Below are 20,279 nucleotides of genomic sequence, written 5' to 3' on the forward strand. Positions count from 1 at the left end.
CTTACTAACAGTGAGAACAATTAACTAGTGAAACAGCTTGTCTTCAGAAATTGTAGGTGCTTCATCACTGGAGGTTTTTAAGAAAAGACTGGACAGACACCTATCTGAAATGGTATAGGGCAGGGGTCTCAAATTCATATCGTCACAGCAGTATCATGTGACATATCGGGATTCCCCCCCCCCTTCGCTAAACCGGGTGTGGCATGGCCACGCATGAAGCATCCAGCCCACAGCCGGGAGTTTGACAGCCCTGGTATAGGATCTCTTGCTTGAGTAGAGGGTTGGACAAGAAGACCGCCAAGGTCCCTTCCAGCTCTATTCTGATTGATTTTTCACTTCTCAATATCCATTATTCAATTAGCGCAGTGTTATCCGCAATCTATAGAACATGGAGCTAGCTTCAGCTTTGAAGCAGGGCTGGTTACCGCTTTATCTTTAAGGCAAACATGGGCTTGCTTAAAGTTGATAATGCCACAAATATCTTTATGCTCAAAATACGAAAAAGATAAACCTGAAGGACAATGTCCACTAATATAAGATCCAGCATTAAATCTGAAGAGACACCTCAAAAGAATTGTGAATAGAAGTTCAGAATTCACACTGAAGGCCACAGCAGTCTTCAAAAATGCTACCAAATGTTATGGACAATCCTTTGTTTCACCTTTTTATACAAAACAAACTAACCAAAATGTATTGAGTTGGTTCTTAACCAAAGAGGAAAGACGATGTAGACACGGAGAAGAGCTCATTGAAAATTCTGACCGTGCTTCAGCAATGAAACGGCAAAATCAATATTGAAGTTTACAGATACTCTTGGTCTGGTCAAAGGCTCCGGGGCGCAACTCATTATTTCCTTCCAGGATATTCACACTATACTTTTGCCTGAAGGGGATTTTCAGGTGAAAAATGTTTTAAGGACATATCTCAGCCATGGTTTTCAACAAGTTTATGGCTCTCAGAACTGTATTTTGATGGAGGAGAGATTCATGCATATCCCTACAGAACACAGGTGTCATGTTGCCATCATGTGATGTATCATGATATTTTTCTCCCTTTGTGGAGCTCTGGTGGTCGTGGCTTGCAAGGGATGCATCTGGCCCACGGGCCGCCAGTTTGACACCCATACTACAGAACATAAGTTCTATACCTAGGACAGGGATGGTGAACCTATGGCACACGTGCCACAGGTGGCACATGGAGCCCTCTAGCAGGCACACAAGCCATCGCCCAGATCAGCTCCAGCACACATGTGCGTGCACCTCCCAGCAGCCAGCTGATTTTCGGGTCTTTGTCGTGCATGCGGGAGATGTGCATGCATGCTCAGGGGGTAGAGGAAGCAAGAGGGTGCAGCACCCCCACCCACACTCTATTTTTGGTGCCAGGAGGCTTCAAAGAGGGCCTCCAGAGCCCAGGGGGAGGCTGTTTTCACTGTCCCGGAGACTCGAGGAAAGCCTCCAACAGGGTGAAAAACAGGTCTACCGGAAGTCCAAAAATAGGCTTGTTTGTGGCCTCCAGAGCCCGGGAAGGTCATTTTCGCCCTCCCAGAGGCTTGAGGAAAGCCTCCAGAGCTTGGGGACGGTGAAAGCGCCGCCCACCCCCGGGGTGCAGGAGGCCAAGTAGACTGTGCGGGGGGGGGGTGTCATGCGCGCATGCATGGGTGGCGTGTGCATGCGTGGGGGGGAAGGTGCATTGCATTGTGGGTGTGGGCATGAACGCACATGTGCGCGATAGTGTGCGCACCCACAATTTCAGCACGTGAGGAGAAAAAGGTTAGCCATCACTGACCTAGGATAATGGAAAAAGAGAAAAATCAACTCCCAATAACCCCAATCTATGCTGGTGAAGGCCAATCTCCTTATTTAAAGGCTAGTAAGAAATATCTCAAATTTGCCATAACTTTCATACCCAATTACAATTCTTTTGAGAGATCTGAGTTGCTGCTAGAGAAGAGTTCTACACTGAATTATAATCCCAGCAAAAATAAAAGAAATTGCTTTCACCACTATAATTGAAAAAATATATGAAAGCATTAAGATAATCGACTCCTGGGATTATAACAGAGAACGTAAAATGCTTTTATTTCCCTATCAGCACTATAATTGGAATGAGGCAAGTGACAGGCAAAGTTTTAGCGGCTGTGAAGGGACTTTGGATATGATAGGAAGGTGATGATGCCATCTAGCATATCCTAGCAAAGGTAGGCATATCCTATCTTTCCCAACTGTTTTCAGTCTCAAAATGGAAGAATACCAAAGTTTAATAATCTAGGTGAAAAGGATTTGAGGGGTGCAAAAAGTGGCATTGGAGAAAGCCGGTTGCTGAATCCTGAATTAGGCAATATAAATGTATTTACACACTTTATGTAACTATACAAGGAACACACACAATTCTGAATTTGCCACAGCAGTTAATACTAATCCCATCCAACGTAGGATTGAAAAGAAGAAGGAAGGCTTGTGTGTACAGAAAAATAGTTGAGTTTTCCTTTTGGCCTTGCCATTCTGGTGGCCTAGATTTCATTGCTTCTCCCACTAATGACTATAAAAGAAAAATGCCTCTTCTTACTAGCAGAGGAATGTCCTGGGCAAGGAAACAAGGGAAGAGGGTTGGACAAAGGTGTCCCAGTTAAAATAATTACAGAGATCAGCAAGTAAATTAAACTATTCTTTCAGTGTTAATTTTGCCAATTGCTAGTCCACAGATAACAGAAAACTGTCAAATAGTGGTAAACTTAATGTTCCTCCTACTGAGACCACAGAAATGAAGGGGCCAATTTATAGCATATTGCAAAGAGAAGTCATTGGCACTCTTCTTTGATTAATGACCTTAGCCTGGACTTCCACGGCATTTTCAGGTCATATATAAGGAACCACTAAAATCAAAACAGAAGAGTAGACCTATAGCAATAGGAATAAGTGCATCCCCCCCCCACACACACATTTCAAATATTTGAAATTAAACATCCCCCCAAAAGAGGATGAACCCAAAAAGAAAAGAAAAGAAAAATGCTAAAACCATTATCTGCCCCTTTTATCACATTCTCAGCAGATTTAATATGCCTTCCTAATTTAAAGTTGAATTGCTTGGGGGAAACCCCTCTTCTTCCTTTCACCTAAATAGAGTTCTGCAGTTAAAAATTTAGCAATAGGAAACAGTCGTGTCACAGAAAAATAAAATCATGCTTTCCCCCTTTATAAGTAATCCTTAACTTATGACCACAATTGAGCCCAAAATTAATGTCCAGTACGATCCTACAGAGTTGGCCTCCTCAGGGTGCTGTCGGCCAGACAGTGTCGGCTGGTGATCCCCAGGGGGAGAGCCTTCTCTGTGGGAGCGCCTTCCCTCTGGAATGAGCTGCCCCCGGAGCTTTGCATAATCCCTGACCTCCGGTCCTTCCGACGCGCCCTAAAAAGTTGGCTTTTCTAGCAAGCCGACCTGGCCTGTTAATTTTATCTAATTTTTAAAATGTTATTGTTATATTAATTAGGTTTGGTTTTTTTTGGATATTTATCTAATTTCCTTTTAACTTTTGTGATATGTGTTTTTTTAATGTTGTACGCCGCCCTGAGTCCTTTGGGAGAAGGGCGGCATATAAATCCAATAAAACAAACAAACAAACAAACAAACAAACAAAAACAAACAATGTTGCCAAGTGAGACAGTTAAGTGAATTTTGACCCATTTGACATCCTTTCTTGACACAGTTGTTAAATGAATCACTGCAGTTGTCAAGTTAGCAACACGGTCAGAGGTGGGTTTCACATATGTTTACCACTGGTTCACTGCGTGCACGCTCGCTTCTTGAGCATGCACGCCTTCCACACATGCACTTTGCTTGCACACACGGCTTGCACACATGCACAGTTTAGAAAATGTGGCTAAATAGGACAGCATAGAGCAGGTGCAGGTGGGAGGCCCACCCGCAGGTCGCCACTACCGGTTTGCCCAAACCAAGCCGAACCGGCTGAATACCATCTCTGAACGCAGTTATTAAGTGAATTTGGCTTCCCCTTTGACTTTGCTTGTGATCGCAAAAGGGGATATCATGGTCCCGGGACACTGCAACCATCATAAATATAAGTCAGTAACCAAGTGTTTAAATTTTGATCACATAACCACAGGGATGCTGCCACTGTTGTAAGTGTGAAACACGATCACTCTCTTCAGTGCCTTTGTAACTTTGAACGGTCACTAAACAAACTGTTGTAAGTCAAGGATTACCTATAGAATTCTGAATTTAAAAAGTTAGTGACAGGAAGTCTCCGTGTCCCAGAAAAATAAAACCATGGTTTTGTTCTATATATTAATTAGTCAAACTCACCAGCGGCTAACGTATCTCACTGCAAGTTTCTCTACTGCTTTTTTCTTTAAATTTCTGAACACAGGAACATATGACTGGTAGGAAGAGGGATTCCTAGAAACACTAGGCTGACATAATCTCGCAATCTGCTGAGGTGTAATTATCTCTAATTGTGCCATCTTGTTTGACACACTAGTGCTATTAAAGAGATGATAGGTATGTAAATCTTGCACTGGTGGGAAGGGAAGAAAGGAAAGTGTGGGTTTAAAATTATATGGCATTTATCAACTGAAAGCAACAAGAGAAACTGGACCACTACTGTATATAGTGTCTGTCAGCCGGAGTGACCCAACAGCTGGAGATGCTGTTCTCAAATTTACTAGGAACAACATTCTATTTATAAAGAAACACAACCAGCAGGGATCCCTTAGGATGAATTGGGACTATGAGCTCATGAAGGTTTCAACTGAATGCTGCTTGCTCTTAGAAAAAGGAAAGGGAGCAATAGGAGGGAGTTTCTTTTACTGTGTTCCAAGTATTTCTGAGCTTGCAGGGTTAAAAAAAATGCCTTTCATCCGTATTCACAAACTCAATAACCAACATATGAAAACCCACACTAACTTTATAAGCCACACCCAAGATAAATAAGCGATTTGCTGCTATGTCACTGCATGGCAGCAGCTATAAAGAGAAGAAGAAGAAAAAAACTAGAGCTGCAGTGATATTTGTAAGCTGGCTCCCTGCTTAAAAACAGATTTTAAATAGCAATAGCAAGAAGTTCAAGTTGCTCAGCAAAACACATATCAAGCTCTGTCCAATATTTGGGGTAGAGAGGAAAATATTTAAAGAGTGCTATTTCATATGTACAAAGAGCCTTTCATTCCAAAAATACATCTGCTCAACAACAGTCTAGGGGGCAGACTCAGGTTTTGGATAAACTCCTTTTAACACAAGATATTTTATTTCTATTCATTAAATTTTAAGGAAAGTAAAACAAGGAACTAAGATTCAGAAGAAGAAAAAAATCTTAGTTCTCCTTCTCATTTCCCTTCTGTAAACCTCTGTGCCTGGGTTGTGTAAACTGAGACAAAAGGTTGTTAAATAATTCGCCAAAGGAAACACATAATTTGCAACAAAGCCAGTTTCAGAACTCCACAGTTCTTGGGTTGCACCCAGATATTTACTTGCTGGAACTCCAGCAGCTATAAAGCTCTTTTGTTTAACACAGTGATTGTCAGCCTTTACTGTTACTGTGAAACCACTTGATCCCCACAACTATACCTGAAAGTTTAAAGTAACAACATACAGAAGGTTAGAGTAGATTATGGAGCACCATCTACTGGTTTATTCAAGCATTCAAGTCTAAAAAAAAATCATTTGCTCGATATTAGCTTTTCTTTTTTTTTTAACTAAATAGTAAAGTACTTACTGCCTTCATTTTGGTTGTCCTTATTTGAGTTGTACACCTGCAAATGAGAAAAAAGTAATCATAAGAGTGCCATTATATCTTTATAGTATCAATACTGTATGCTAACACAGGCCTCTGCAGCCAGGGACAGAAAAGATATCCCATCTTCAATAATATTTTTTTTAAAAAATCAACTTTCCTACAAAGATGATAGATAGATAGATAGATAGATAGATAGATAGATAGATAGATAGATAGATAGATAGATAGATGAAAGGATGTTTAAAATAGTTTTACAACATCCAAGGATGAAAATCATATATCTCTGTTGGCTTTATATAGTACATTTCCTCCAGGAACTCAGTCAATACTATAATACAGAGTTTGTTCTTCCAATTTTCCCTACAACAAATTGATGTCAATTGGGCCGAGAGAAAGTGAGCTTCTATGCTTAAGAGTAGACCTGAACATTGGTTTTCCAATCCCAGTCCAGCATTTTAATAAAGCATATTGAATGTTAAACAAAAGCTGAAATTACTGAAAAGGTGAGGTATTATGTAAGGATCTTGCTCTAGTGACACAGAAAAACACATTTTCTTTAAAAAAAAACTTTCCTAATGAATGTGAAACTGGCCTTAACTTTGCATCAATAAACTAAATCAATGGCTGTAAGGGAAAATATATCAAACAGGGCATCTCTAATGCCTTGATGGAATGATGATTTCTTTAGAACGCCAGTGGTCATCTCCAAAGGTCTGAAACTAGCAACCTAGTACATACATTTTACGTTCTCAGTGAACACTTCAGTCAATTTTGAATATGGCTGCAGGAGACAAAGACAGGCCCAGAGAAGTCATAAACCCAGAGGAGACATAATCTCAAAGAAGACATATATTCAGAGAAGATATATGCCCAGGAAAAACAGCTACGGGAATTAAGATTTGGCAAAAGCATTATGACAGGTTGTACTACAGAGAGTGATCAATTTGGCACAAAAAACCATTGGTTGCCCTCTAACACAACTGGACGACATCACCTGGCCTCGCTGCTTTAGCAGAGTAAAGAAGACACTCAAAGATAATTCACTCCTTGGTCAGTGTCTCTTTGCATTTCTACCATCAGGCAGAAGACATAGAAGCATAGCTAGCCAAACAAATAGGTTTAAAAATAGTTTCTATCCTTGGGCTGTCATACTCTTAAACACAACCACAATCACTCCACGCACACAGAGAAACATACGACTAGTTTTTCTTTTTCTTTCTTTTTCTTTTCCCAATTACTTGCATAGGGATTATTCTTTATACTATTTATGTTGTTTGTATTTTATGTCATGGATTGCACCATTGAGGCTAACACTAATTTTGTTGTATACATGATGTACAATGACAATAAAGGCTGTAACTATACTTTGATTTCTATTCTATTACTTGATTGTGGCATGAAATGATAAAGGACTTACATTTGCTTCCCCCAAATAAACTGGTGTCCTTCTCCACCCTCCTTCCTGCATTGTTATAGTTTTGTTTTCTTTATTCAATTTTGTCACTGCCCAACACCATTTTTTTAATCTGGGCATTATACAATAAAATAGGAAAATAAAGTAAAATATTAAGAACAAAGGAACAAGAAAGGGAAGATAAAACAAGATGAGATGGCAAATTGTATTAACAACACCCACATCTCAGAGTGTATTCCGCTGGGGCTCCAATCAGCCTAACACAAGGCCTGAGGGAACATCAATATCTTCAAGGCTTTCTGGAATGCTATCACAGTGGCAACCACACTTGGAACCTCATTCCAGAAGACAAGCACAGCAACAGAGAATACACATTCTGGGATCACAATAGATGAAACTATTTGTTTGAAAGAACACATGGCATTCCTGTTGGCCTGAACCAGCTGGGCTGAAATGATGAGAGATAGGCAGACCCTCAGGAAATGGCAAATAATATCTACAGTGGTTTCATGTAGATGTTGAGCAAGAGGAGAGAGGGTGTTGACCCTGTGGCACTTGACAAAGGAAGAACTAGGAAATGACCTCTCCTCCACAGCCAAGACTAAAAACCTTTCCCAAAGGAAGAAGGAAATCCACTATAAAACAATATTAAAAGTCAGGGAGAGATCAAAGAAAACAAGAATGGATACATTCTTGCTCCAACCCATGCTCTAAAGATCATCTACAAGTCCATCCAAGGGGGCTTCCATACTGAATTCTAGCCTGAGATTCTGAATGAAATGGGTCTAGATAATCCACTTCCTCCAGCTTCCTCTGCCTCTGCAATTTTGCCATCTTTTCAACAACTTCATTTTAGGAGGGGGAAAGGATAACACTTGTCTTAGGTTGTTAAGTCTTGAAGATGGGGTGCACTTTCATCTCCTTCAAGGCCGAAGGACAACCTGTTCCCTCAAAGACGTTGCCACCATAGCATGGATCCAACCATAACTCATCTCCCTGGCTGCCTTAACTAATCAGAAGGGTCCAACAAACAAGTGGCTCAACTGAAAGTGCTGAGACCATTGTTCACTTCCTCAAGAATTACTGGTTCAAATTTATCTCAGATCACATCACTAGACCAAGTCCTAGACACTTTAGCTAGACCTACTAGAGTCCAGGACCCCTGAGAATTTAATTTCCAGCCACTGATAATAAAAGCCAAAGACCAAACACTGGGACTGCTTTCAAAGGGCAGAACCATTGCCTCTGAATGCTTCCCACCTTCAGAGTCCCTTGATGTCCTCTGCTGCCTGTATTTTCCTGTACTAGAAAATCTGTCTTCCTTTCTTCATCACTGGAGTTCTGTTTGGGCATGGAGAAGAACTACCTGGCTTTCTTTGGCCTGGAGCTCTTTTGGTCCACCTAATGACCACAATTGGAAGAACCAGGATTGTGGTTGTTGAGTGAAGTGGTCATGTGGTCATCTCTCTTAATAACCACAATGACTTACAGCCATCTCTGGGACATCCAGCCTTCTATACCAGCCCTCATGTGCAGTCAGAAACACACCATTCCATCATAAGCTTTCATCTATGCATAAGCACATCAACTCAGAAATACTTCTTTTCATGCTTTCTTCTCATGCAAATTAAATCTGCCAGGAGAACTTTCTGCACCCCTCCCTTTTCACATAACAAAATTATTTTTCTTCTTCCTATTCATTTTCTTCAATATTTTCCCTTCTTTAAAGTCTCAAAAGAAAACCAAACACAAATCATTCTGCCCATGGACTCAGATAATATAAAAAATAGGTCAATGCTAAACAAAGACAGCAGTTAAGAGACCAGTAAGACAGAAGGGTGCTGATCTAATTGGCCATGTGTAGTTTGGTCATTTAGAGTACATGGTACCCCAAAACAAATATATGAGGAGTAAATAGGTGAGAGAAATAGCAAGATAGAACAAATGTAAATATGTTTCATGGTTATATTCATAGCCCAGAGAAATAAAGCACACGTTTTCTATTGTTTTGGGTGCTACACTATGAGGACTAGGATCAATCAGGTATAGAGATGTAACTTGAATGTTGAACGTGTTCATTTTCATTATTTAACTCAAACTAAAATAAGAGATAAAATTCTTTATGTTATACCTTTTGAATTAGTAAAATGATGAATTTCAAAGCATTATTGCATATTAGGAATTTCCATAGGAGATTTTCAGTTATTTCTGGTGAAAGAGTATTAGTTTTTGGGGAAAATCCATGTCTCAAACTTTTTCAACTTTCATTTTCTAAGCCTTTACTTGTATATTCAGGATAAATTCCTGCTAAGTATTGTTTGTTTGTAGATAAAGTAAATATTACATACTAAGTCCCCTTTGTGTCCTAATCCAAAGAAAATTGAATTCTGTCATGCTATTTTTGGACTTCTCGCTAGCCCGGGGTGGTGGGGAATTCTTAAACAATCAGTATTATGGCTTGGAAGAAAATATTTTTGCTGACTTCAAGCTTTTCCTGCTTCCTACGGAGACATTCCACCAAGCATTTTTCATAGATGAGCAAGTAATTTCTTTTTATTGTTGCAAAGAAATGTATAAAACTTTTGATCGCATTTTAGGCATTTAAAGCTAAATATTTTTGTAACAGACATTCTGAGACATTTGCATTTTATCAATCCTTGATGAAAATAAATAAGCAGATCTTAACTATCAGTAAAACGCTAGTCATCAGCCACTTTAAATGAAGAGATTCTTTCAGAGAGGGACTTCAAGAAAAGGGTCCTAGTAATATATAAAGACATTGTGCTGTTTTTTGCATGTAGTCCTCACTTTACAGATTAGATTAACAGAGTTGGAAGGGACCTTGTAGGTCATCTAGTCCAACCCCCCCAAACAGGAGACCCTACACCTTTTCTGACAAATGCAGTCCAATCTCTTCTTGAAAGCCTCCAGTGATGAAGCTCCCACAACTTCCGAAGGCAAGCTGTTCCATTGATTGATTGTTCTCCCTCTCAGAAAATTTCTCCTTATTTTCAGTTTGTATCTCTCCTTGGTCAGTTTCCATCCATTACTCATTGTCTGGCCTTCAGGTGCTTTGGAAAACAGGTCAACTCCGCTCCTCTCTGTGGCAGACCCTCAAATATCGGAACATTGCTATCATGTCTCCCCTGGTCCTTCTCTTCCCTAGACTAGCCATGCCCAGTTCCTGTAACCATTCATCGTATGTTTTAGCCTCCAGTCCCCTAATCATTCTTGTTGCTATTCTATGTACTTTTTCTACAGTCTCAACATGTTTTTTTAATAGTGTGGACAAAAACTGGATGCAATATTTTAGGTGTGGTCTTACTAAGGCTTTATAGAGTGGTATTAGTACCTCACTTGATCTTGATTGTTTCCCTCTGTTCATGTAATTTAGGATTGCATTGGCTTTTTTGGCTGCCGCTGCACACTGTTGACTCATATTTAACTGGTTGTTCACTAAGTCTCCAAGATACCTCTCACAGTTACTGCTATTAAGCCTGGTGTCAGCGTTCCAAATATCATCCAGAATTAAATCAGAGTCCAAGGCAGAGCTTTCCTCAAAGTTCCAATTTATTAAAAGAGACATGTTGGTACATCTGTGGGAACCCGAATCTGAAAGCTTCCCGGGGTTCCCACCCAGTTGAAAGTTCATGATCTTGTCCCCACACCCACAAGCCCATCACATGGTCCAATCTTCCTCTGCCACGCTGGCATTTCCACCCATCCACTTCCGGTCAGGTGCAGAGGTGCAGAGACAAAGAATGACCTTGATTTCTAGAAAGGAATTTTTATTTTGAAAACAACACCTTACCAGGGACGTGCGGTCAGGGGAGGCAGGGGAGGCAGAGCCTCACCGCTTTCATCATGAAAAAAAAGGGAAAAGGGAAAAGGCGCTGAGGAGCCTTGGGGAATGGGACTGCGCGAGCCGTGGTCCCCTGCATGTTGACTCAGGAAGACGGGGAATGGGACCACGTGTGCAGGACAGAGGGAGGTGCAGGAGGTTCCTCTAGCCTCAGCCTCCCTCCTGCACACGTCCCATTCCCCACCTTCTGTCGGGTTCTGACACCGGAGCTCATGTTCCAGGGTGAATGCGCATGCATGAGCGGCTCCCTTCCTCACACTGAGCAACGGCAGGTTTACGGGAAGTTGCTCGTGAAAGCAGAAAGTGTGACGGACTTTTCGGACCGTCGGCTACCGTTTCCCTACCAGCTCGCTCGCGAAAGGACCCTGGAAACAGAGTTGTGGCCGGCGCCTTGTTAAGAATTCCCCGCCTTCCTGATGACGTCACCAGCCTCATCGGCCATAAACCTCACCGCACGTCACTGCACCTTACTATTCCTCCTCCCATTCCCCCACTAATTAAACAGCATAGTAAAGAAAGAGAGAGAGTGTGGCAGGCCAAAGAACCTACAAGGAACCAGCTGCAGGCATGACACCTGGTTTCATCCAGTCTATATGTGTACTTTTGGTTTTTCTTGCCTAAGTGTAAGACTTTACTTTTCTCTACACTGAATTTCATTTTGTTAAATAGGGCCCAGTGTTCAAGTCTATCAAGATCTATCTGGATCTTGAGCCTATCTTCTAGGGTGTTGGCTATTCCTGCCAGCTAAGTATCATCTGCAAATTTGGTAAATTCCCCTTCTATTCCCTCATCTAAGTTGTTTATGAAGATATTGAAGAATACTTCAACCTTGTGGTACCCCACTGCTTACTTCCCTCCATGTAGATGTAGACCCATTAAGGACTACTCTTTGAGTATTGTTTGTCAGCCACTTACGAATTAGCAGGTTTATTATAGATAGGAAAATCAGCAAAAAAAGCTGTAGGAAAAATGCAGGTTTACGAAAGACATGCTTGCTACCATAACCCCATCTATGATATTTATTGAATAATTCCATTTTGAAAAGTGTAGCATGGAAGAACCAGAGTTTTTCTTCAAAAAACTTGATACTGTTCCTGATTTAGTTTGGCCCCTGAATGAGCAGAATGGGAAGGGGAAACGATTGATAACAAGACTTCAGCAAAGTTTCCTTTCTCCCATATCTAGAGGGCAATGTTGATCTTTTAGGAGATAAACCATTAATAATTCCTCCGATGTCTTTTATTGTTCCAAACAAATGTTAAAACCATCAGAAATAAGAAAGGCATTCCAACGTTCATCTTTCCAACTTGTTTCTATATCAACGTGTGATTTTTTTAAAGAGACATTTCTGACACATTTTTCAGTATGTCTTTTAATAATATACTCTGCCTTACAATTGTTTCTTAAATATGAATTTTTGCAAGCAATTGCCCCAATATAATGAGGTTTTTTTCCCTAAGTGGTTCATCCAATACAGTAAAACCTTATTTAATGAACTACTAGTTAAGGATCCATTACGTCTGAATTTGCATCATCGTGTTAATTATATAATGGACATAAATAGCATCATTTTCATTACAGCCTTGATGTGAGACAGATTCTTAAAGACATGTATCAAATTTGTCTGTTGCATCTAAAATCTGTAAAACTGAAGTTTTACTATAGGTACCAATTTTTTGTTTATTTATAATCCAGTAGACTACTGAAATTAACTGACTCTTAGACGTCTATGATCCATGATGACAAACCTATGCCACGTGTGCCCAAAGTGGCACATGAAGCCATGTAGCCCGGCACATGCGGCATTGCAAGTTTGTCTTCCAGGTTTCTGGCATGCATGCGCTCACGATGATCAGCTGTCCTTTGCCCACGTGGCAGTGCCAAAAACCAGGGTGTGCATGTGCACCGGTGAGCTGATCATCCGGTGTGCATATGCACCAGTGATGGGTTTCAAATTTTTTTAGAGCCTCTTCTGTAGATGTGGCCTGCTTTCTGGGAGTGGCTTGCCAGCCATGTGATCGGGTGGGAGTGGCTTGCCAGCCATGTGACTGGGTGGGCATGGCCAACTTGTAAAATGTGGTGAAACTCACTTAACAACGCTCTTGCTTAGCAACCAAAATGTTGGCTCAGAAACTCTGGCATTTGAAGCATGCAAGTTTTAAAGCTGTCAAGTTACAAGACCTTTGCACCCCTAACCCTTTAGGGGGAAAAAAACCCAGGGGTCTTCAAACTTGACAGATTTAAGACTCATGGACTTCAACTCCAAGAATTCCTCCTCTTGTTGTTCATCTTGAAGATGTGCGGACGGGCGGAGGGAGGGAGCTGGAACCGATTCTAAACGGCACTGTAGATTTGTGGAACCTCTTCTATAGAAGAGGTTAGAACTGGCAGGAACCCACCCCTGATATGCACCAGAACCCAGAAGTTCAGCTTTTCCAGAGTTGAGCCTCAACGAGCAAGCACAATGATGTTTCCACGTGATCTTTTTGGCACTCGGTGCCGAAAAGATTCCCCATCACTGTCTGTGATCATAACAATTAAACTGCAAAAGCTGCATAACTTAATTCAGTACTAAAACCATAGTGTTGCACAAACAAAGCAACATAGGCTCCAAATGTACTTCTAAAGAAATAAAAATGGATTTTAAAAAATCTTTCCCAAAAAAATGCTCCATGTGAGAGCTCTCTTTTTCAAGGCCTTTCTGAAAGATGCCAGAGTTATTCTTTTCCTGGCAAGCAGCACTACATCATTCAGAAATCCAGATATATATGGATTTAAAGGGCTTTTTGGTTTCTACAGCAGCTCGGGAAGTACAAACTGGGTAAGACCCACATTAATATGCATACCACATGACACTGTTAGTCTAACACAATCTGTAGTATGAAAGCTGCACATATTTAACACCCAGGCTGATTTGGCTCTGTAACATAGTCAACAGCCAGTCCTTGGATAACAGCCCAGGAAGAAAATACCAGCCTAACCCTGAGCAATGTAGGTGCCAGTCGAAAATGGCAAGCCTCCTTGTCCAAATCAAACTGCCCAGGCAACCTCTTCCCTTTAGCAGCTGACTCCATCTTATCAGCTCTTTTCTCATTTTGTCTGAGGGCCAACTGTGTGAATTCCAGACAGGTTTCTCCCCACCCCCACCCCCCTTGACTTTTAGGCCCAGAATTTGTTCTTCGTGGTGGCTACAAAAAAGAAGCCAAAAGCTTATTTACAGAAACACATTTTAATATTTCTTTCCAAAAAGCATCAGGTCCCAGCATCCATCTTAACAACAACAAAAACAAATAAAAACTAGGGCAGTAATTTGGCATGGGGAGTTTGGCAGCAGTTTAGCTTTTACTTTCAAATTTCCCCTGACTAAATAATTCAAGGCTGAAAACGGTGTATGTTGGATCTAGCAAGTTGGAAAGAAACAAAAGGCATAATAGTGTTAAGATTATGTCTAAATCTAGCTATTCTGCTTAAGCTCGGAGACAAAATCCATGCTAATCAGAGATACCTATATATACTTGTCTGGAAAGAGTTTCTGATCACATAAGCAAGGCCTTACATGCATAGATATGTACAAAAGCAAACTGCAGGAACGCATACTAGATGACAGGATTCATCACTACCAATTCACATGTTTACTATACCTATGAATTACTTTGTAGATGTCTAAACTTTTAACATAAAACTTCACAGCCACTTTGGGGCTGCTAAGTAAAAGGCAATATTTTTATGGCAGCTTATTATAGATATAGTATATAAAATTTATTCCTAGTTCAAATGCATGGGAGGAAAGAAAAACCCCAAAGAAAGTAATTCTCTTTTAATCCTATTCACCCATCTCCTTAACAGCTGAATTCTGCATAGGACAGGATTCTTTCCTGACTTTTCCAGCACCTCTTCTCCACCTCCTTCTTGCAGCAAAGAAGTTTGTGTGTCTGTGTGTATCTCCTAATCCTTCCTAAAATTCTAGTGTTGGTTGCTTTGCGGTGAAAGGCATTCAGATCATCAGTTTTGATCCAAAGCAATTGTCTCATATTGTTAAAAGGAAGGGTGGAGTCTTCCTTGTATATATCATAGAACCAATTTTAAGTTCTTCTGAAATAATAAATGAGCAAAAAGTGCACTGCCTAAATTACCTTAAGAAGTTAACAGCATACTCCACCCTTCTCTATGAAGCAATCACTTTGGATCAAAACTGATGATTTGAAACCTTTCATTCCAAAGAAACCAACACCCGATTTTCAAGAAAGCATCTGAAGATACACACAGACACACAAGTATACACACATTTTTGCTGCAAAGAGGAGGAGGAGAGGTGTCGGAAAGGACAGGACAACAATGTAGGGACAGAAATTATGGAGATTTCTCCTTGTTATCAGCTCACAAATTACTAATCATAAGAATTGTTCACTTACTTATAGGATTGTTTTTGCAAACTATTCCAGGGCAGTTCTACTCTCATTACAGATCTTCTCCCACTAGCAAACCAGAATTATTTTAACTTTATATTATAAAGTTCTCCACTGCCTGGGGAAAAAATGAAACGGTTTCTCTAAAGATTTAGAATTCTGTTCATACGGATGTTATATTTTATTGCATTGCTGATATTATGCTGTAAACTACACTGATGGATGAAGCAACAAGGTAGCTTTGATATTTCAAAGGTTGCAGTTAAAAAATGAGCCTGGTTCGCTGAAATGTATTGTAGATTTTTCCCTAGCTGTTACCCGGAATTTTACAAAACTAAATCAGGAGAGGAAATATACTGTTGAGTTTTAATAATCAAATACATTAATTGGAAGTATTTTTTTGCTAACTTCACTGCAACAGGTTCCCACATCAAACATTAAACTGCAAAATCTAGTGGATGGTGCTCAACTCAAAGCCAAAGCCCTATCCGAAGACGTCTCCATGGTCATGTGGCCAGCATGATTAAATGCGCACGGAATGCTGTTATCTTCCCACCAAAGGTGGTCCCTATTTTTCTATTTGCATTTTTACGTGTTTTTGAACTGTTGGGTTGGCAGAAGCTGGGACAAGTAATGGGAGCTCACTCCGTTATGCCGCACTAGAGATTCGAACCACCAAACTGCCGACCTTTCTGATCAACAAGCTCAGCGTCTTGTCTGACTAAATTGTATAAAGATTAAAATCCAATGGGAAAAAAATTTCTAATCTCTGTACTTTTCTACTGTATGACTTTAGTTCAGCCCAAATTATGAAAGGCAATGAAAGTAATCAAAAATGCAGACAACGGAAGCAGATGTTGTTTACTAATTTACCAGGCACAGAATGAAGTCCCAACCACTTTGACCTCTTTTTAAAGCAGAACTGACAAAACGTAAACTCCGCACACAATGCTGTTATATTTGCGCTGCCAGCAATAGGCGTTCCAGATCTAATCAGCCTGTAAGCAAACTGAATCCAAGGTTCAAACAAGGTTCAATGGGTTGCGTTCACCAGACAAGCTAAATTAAGCAAATACAAAGAAAAGAAAAACCACAACAACCAACATAAGCTAAACAGTGATTTGGTGCATCAAATTCATTTATAGGAAGGAAGGAGTGTAAACCCTGGTAAATGAGAACATGCATTCCAGTTGGGAGGAAAGGAATAGCAACAAATTTAAAAGCAGGCAACTCATTTCCTAAAATGAAAAAAAACCCACCTCCACACATATATCCTCAAATATGGGTGTACTACTTTCCCCTATTACAAGTCACCCAAAGCCAAAGTATTTGGTAGACTGGAAATTCAGACTATTGCAAATACCATATTTTTCGAGTATAAGTGAAAATTTAGGTGCATCTTATAGGCCAAATACAGGCGTTTTTGGCTCCCAAACCTTCTGCATGTCAAGGAGAAGACTTGAGATTGCCCACAAGTGCTCCGTACAATTTCAGCATGGGCCTCCCGATCATCAGCTGTTTCAGGCTGCAGGGATTGCCATAGCCTATGGCCGCCTCCACAAGCCCCATTTTCCCTGTTTGCTGCAAGGAGGTAAATTGTTGAGAGGCAAAGGCCAAAGGGTGGGGGCCAATGGGTGGGTGGGTGGGGCTACATTTAGTGTACAAGACGCACCCACATTTTCACCTTCTTTTAGGGGGGGAAAAAGGTGCATCTTATATTCCGAAAAATATGTTACATTTAAATTTGACTTATTAATGCAGGACAAAAGAAAATATTTTATTACTGGGCATATTAAAAGATATTTTGGAACAATGGACCAGTGGTGGGTTTCAATGTTTTTTAGAACCTATTCTGTAGGTGTGGCCTGTTTTGTGGGAGTGGCCCGGTGGTCATGTGACCGGGTGGGCATGGCCAACTTGGAAAATGTGGTAAAGCTCACTTAACAACGCTCTTGCTTAGCAACCAAAATTTTGGGCTCAATTGTGGTCATAGGTTCTCTCACTTTTTCCTTCCTTCCTTCTTTCCTTCCTTCCTTCCTTCCTTTTGTCTCTCTCTCTCTCTCCCTCTTTCTTTCTTTCTTTCTTTCTTTCCTTTCTGTCTTTTGTCTCTCTCTCTCCCACTTTCTTTTTCTTTCTTTTTTCTTCCTTCCTTTCTTTTTTCCTTTTGTTCTATTTCCTTCTTTCTCTTTCTCTTTCTATCTTTGTCTCTATCTCTTTTTCTCTCCCTCTCCCTCCATTCCTTCCTTCCTTGTGTTTATCTCCCCACCTTCCTGCTTTCCTTTCTTTCTTTCTTTCTTTCTTTCTTTCTTTCTTTCTTTCTTTCTTTCTTTCTTTCTCTCTTTTTCTCTCTCCCCCCCCTCTCTCTCTCACACACACACATCCCTTCCAATTATTTTCGTAGATATATTCTATGAACTAAAACCGGTGGCCAATAAATTCTATGATCACGGCATTCTGTGTCCTACAAGCCAATTCCTAGAGCTCTCAATTCAGCCTCTTACCGCTTTGGGGGTTAACCGAATATGGTTAGTCATCCTGTTATCCCTTGGCCTTGGTTCCCGGCTTGTTAGCAGAGCGGCAAAGAGGACTACTTTCAAACGGCTTTTTTTTCCTTTTGCCGAAGCCCGATTTCTCTGCCGCACAGTGGGTGACCTGGTGGGTGTCTGAAGGTGTTGGGCACACCACGGAAGGCATGCACCTCTCTCTCTCTCACACACACACACACACACACACACAGAAAGAGAGAGAGAGGCTGGCAGAAATGAAGCCTCTATCTCTCCTCTGCCGCAGCTCGCAGAGGAAGGAGGCAGGGATGCTAGCTGGCGCTCTCTTCACTTACCGCTCAGCCTGCCAGCTAGCCTGACTGGCTGCGAAAGTGGTGATGGGGTGAGCGCCGGCCATCATCCCCGTCTCATTCCTCTGCAAGCCTCAGCGGAGAAACAGAGGCTTCTTTTTTGCCAGCCTCCCAGCTGATCCAGTCCCCCTTACACATGCAGTGTGTGTGTGTGTGTGTGTGTGTGTGTGTGTGTGTGAGCCACCTCATTTCCAATGGTGGGGTAATCCATGCAGAGGGAGAAAAAATGCATGGATTTCCCCCCACCAAATTGGAAATGAGGCGGCTGTCAAAGAGAAGTGAGAAGCGCGTGCCACATCGGCTTGTCCAACAGCCGAAGAAGGAACAGGAGGTGAGGATTCGGCTGTTGGACAAGCCCACACGGCATGCGCTTCATGGGAGTGGGGAGGATGCCGGCCAAGGGAGGGAGTGTTCCGGTACAGGGCCTTCGGAAACTCAGATACGGGAAAGCATGCTAAATTTTACAAAGCAGTATGCCGTACCAGTGCGTACTGGCTGAAACCCACCCCTGCAATGGACCCAGAAATTAATTTTGCCGTGACTCAGGCTCAGGACTCACATTCTGAATCTGACCCTGAAAAGGCTGCTGGTCTGAGCTTGTGAAATGTCAGTCTCAGGACCCAGGAATCATTTGAGGCTAATGCTAATCTTAATTTTAATTTGAAACAGAACAAACTTTAGTAATGTTTGCCTCTATAGACAAACTTTGTTTAAAAGATGTTATGAAAGAGGAACAAGTTTTACCTGGCAAGATTGAGTCTAAAAGTGGATTAAAAATAACAAGCTACAAGAATGACATGGAAAAAGATGGGCCTACTGGATCTATGGACATACAAAAGAAGCTGGCTGATGCCTTATTAATTAAAAGAAACATACAAATAGTAAACCATGAGAGTGACTTGGATAATATTCCTAAATTGGATTTACAAAAAAGGCTTATTAAAGCTTTGAAGAATTTTGTGAGAAAGGACAAAAAAAATGAAAAAAAGCAGGTTCTGAGACATTACTTCAAGCGACTAAAGATCAAAATTGTTAAAAGGAAAAGGAAAGAATATAAGGTTGGTTTATTTGATCGAGATCAAAATAGATATGCTGTAATCTCTGGTAACCCTTAATGGACTTTTGCTAATCAGGACTGAAGAAGCTTTAAGGATTTGTTTATACATAAGAGATGAGATATGGGATGAGGAGATCATTTATTATCATTTAAGAGAAGGTCATCAAATTACAAAAAATGTTTGTATGTGTGATTAGAATCACAATATATTTCTTTATATATTTCTTTTCTTTTTCTTTAATATATTCTTATTTTTACTTTCTTTTCTATTTTTCCATTCTGCACGTTCTATTTTTTTTATTCTCCTCTTTTTAAATTTGTATTAATTTTTATCTTTTTAATTGTAACTTTTAATAAAATGACCATTAAAAAAGTTAAGGGCATGGGCACATATGATAAATTGCTTACTAAAGTCTTCTCCCAAAGCTTCCTTGCCTGACCAAGTTCCAAACAGAACTTCAGTAAATAAGATCAAACTTAAAATCAAGCTATTTAAGCTCAGAAATTGAGCTCAGTTAGAGTATCCTGTTTTTTTTCAATGAAAAAAAACAAGAGAGCAGCTGCATTTTACATAATTAATAGAACATAGTGTTTGACCTTCAGTTCTTTACTAGAAATTACATTTTCATACATATAAGCACAAGCTTACTCACATATTATTTTAGCACAATTTTTGGGGAGTTAAAGAACATTAAAAATAACAAATTCACCCTTACCGCGCCTAGGAGTAGAGCCTTCTCTGTGATGGGCCCAACCCCCTGGAATGACCTCCCCCCCGATATTAGAACTACTACCGACTTCCGCTCCGACTTCCGCTCCTTCCGACAAAAACTTAAGACTCACCTGTTCCGATTAGCCGGCCTGGCCCATTTATAGTTCTACTCTTACCTCCTGGCGGATATTTTATTTTGGGATAGTTTTTAGGGTAAATGTTTTT

At 40.6% G+C, this 20,279-nt stretch overlaps 1 protein-coding gene across 3 annotated transcripts in view; it reads right to left on the reverse strand.

Annotated features, from left to right (window-relative positions):
- Nucleotides 1–20,279, reverse strand: part of ARHGAP26 (Rho GTPase activating protein 26) — a 257,550-nt gene that overhangs the window by 109,900 nt on the left and 127,371 nt on the right. For all 3 annotated transcript variants that reach the window (XM_081936142.1, XM_081936141.1, XM_081936143.1), the window contains exon 12: nucleotides 5,729–5,765. In XM_081936142.1, coding sequence (XP_081792268.1) covers nucleotides 5,729–5,765 — 37 coding nt within the window. The remainder of the gene's footprint in view (nucleotides 1–5,728; nucleotides 5,766–20,279) is intronic.

The sequence above is a fragment of the Natrix helvetica genome, assembly GCF_964273705.1.
Source record: "Natrix helvetica genome assembly, chromosome: 1".
Taxonomy (NCBI): domain Eukaryota; kingdom Metazoa; phylum Chordata; class Lepidosauria; order Squamata; family Natricidae; genus Natrix; species Natrix helvetica.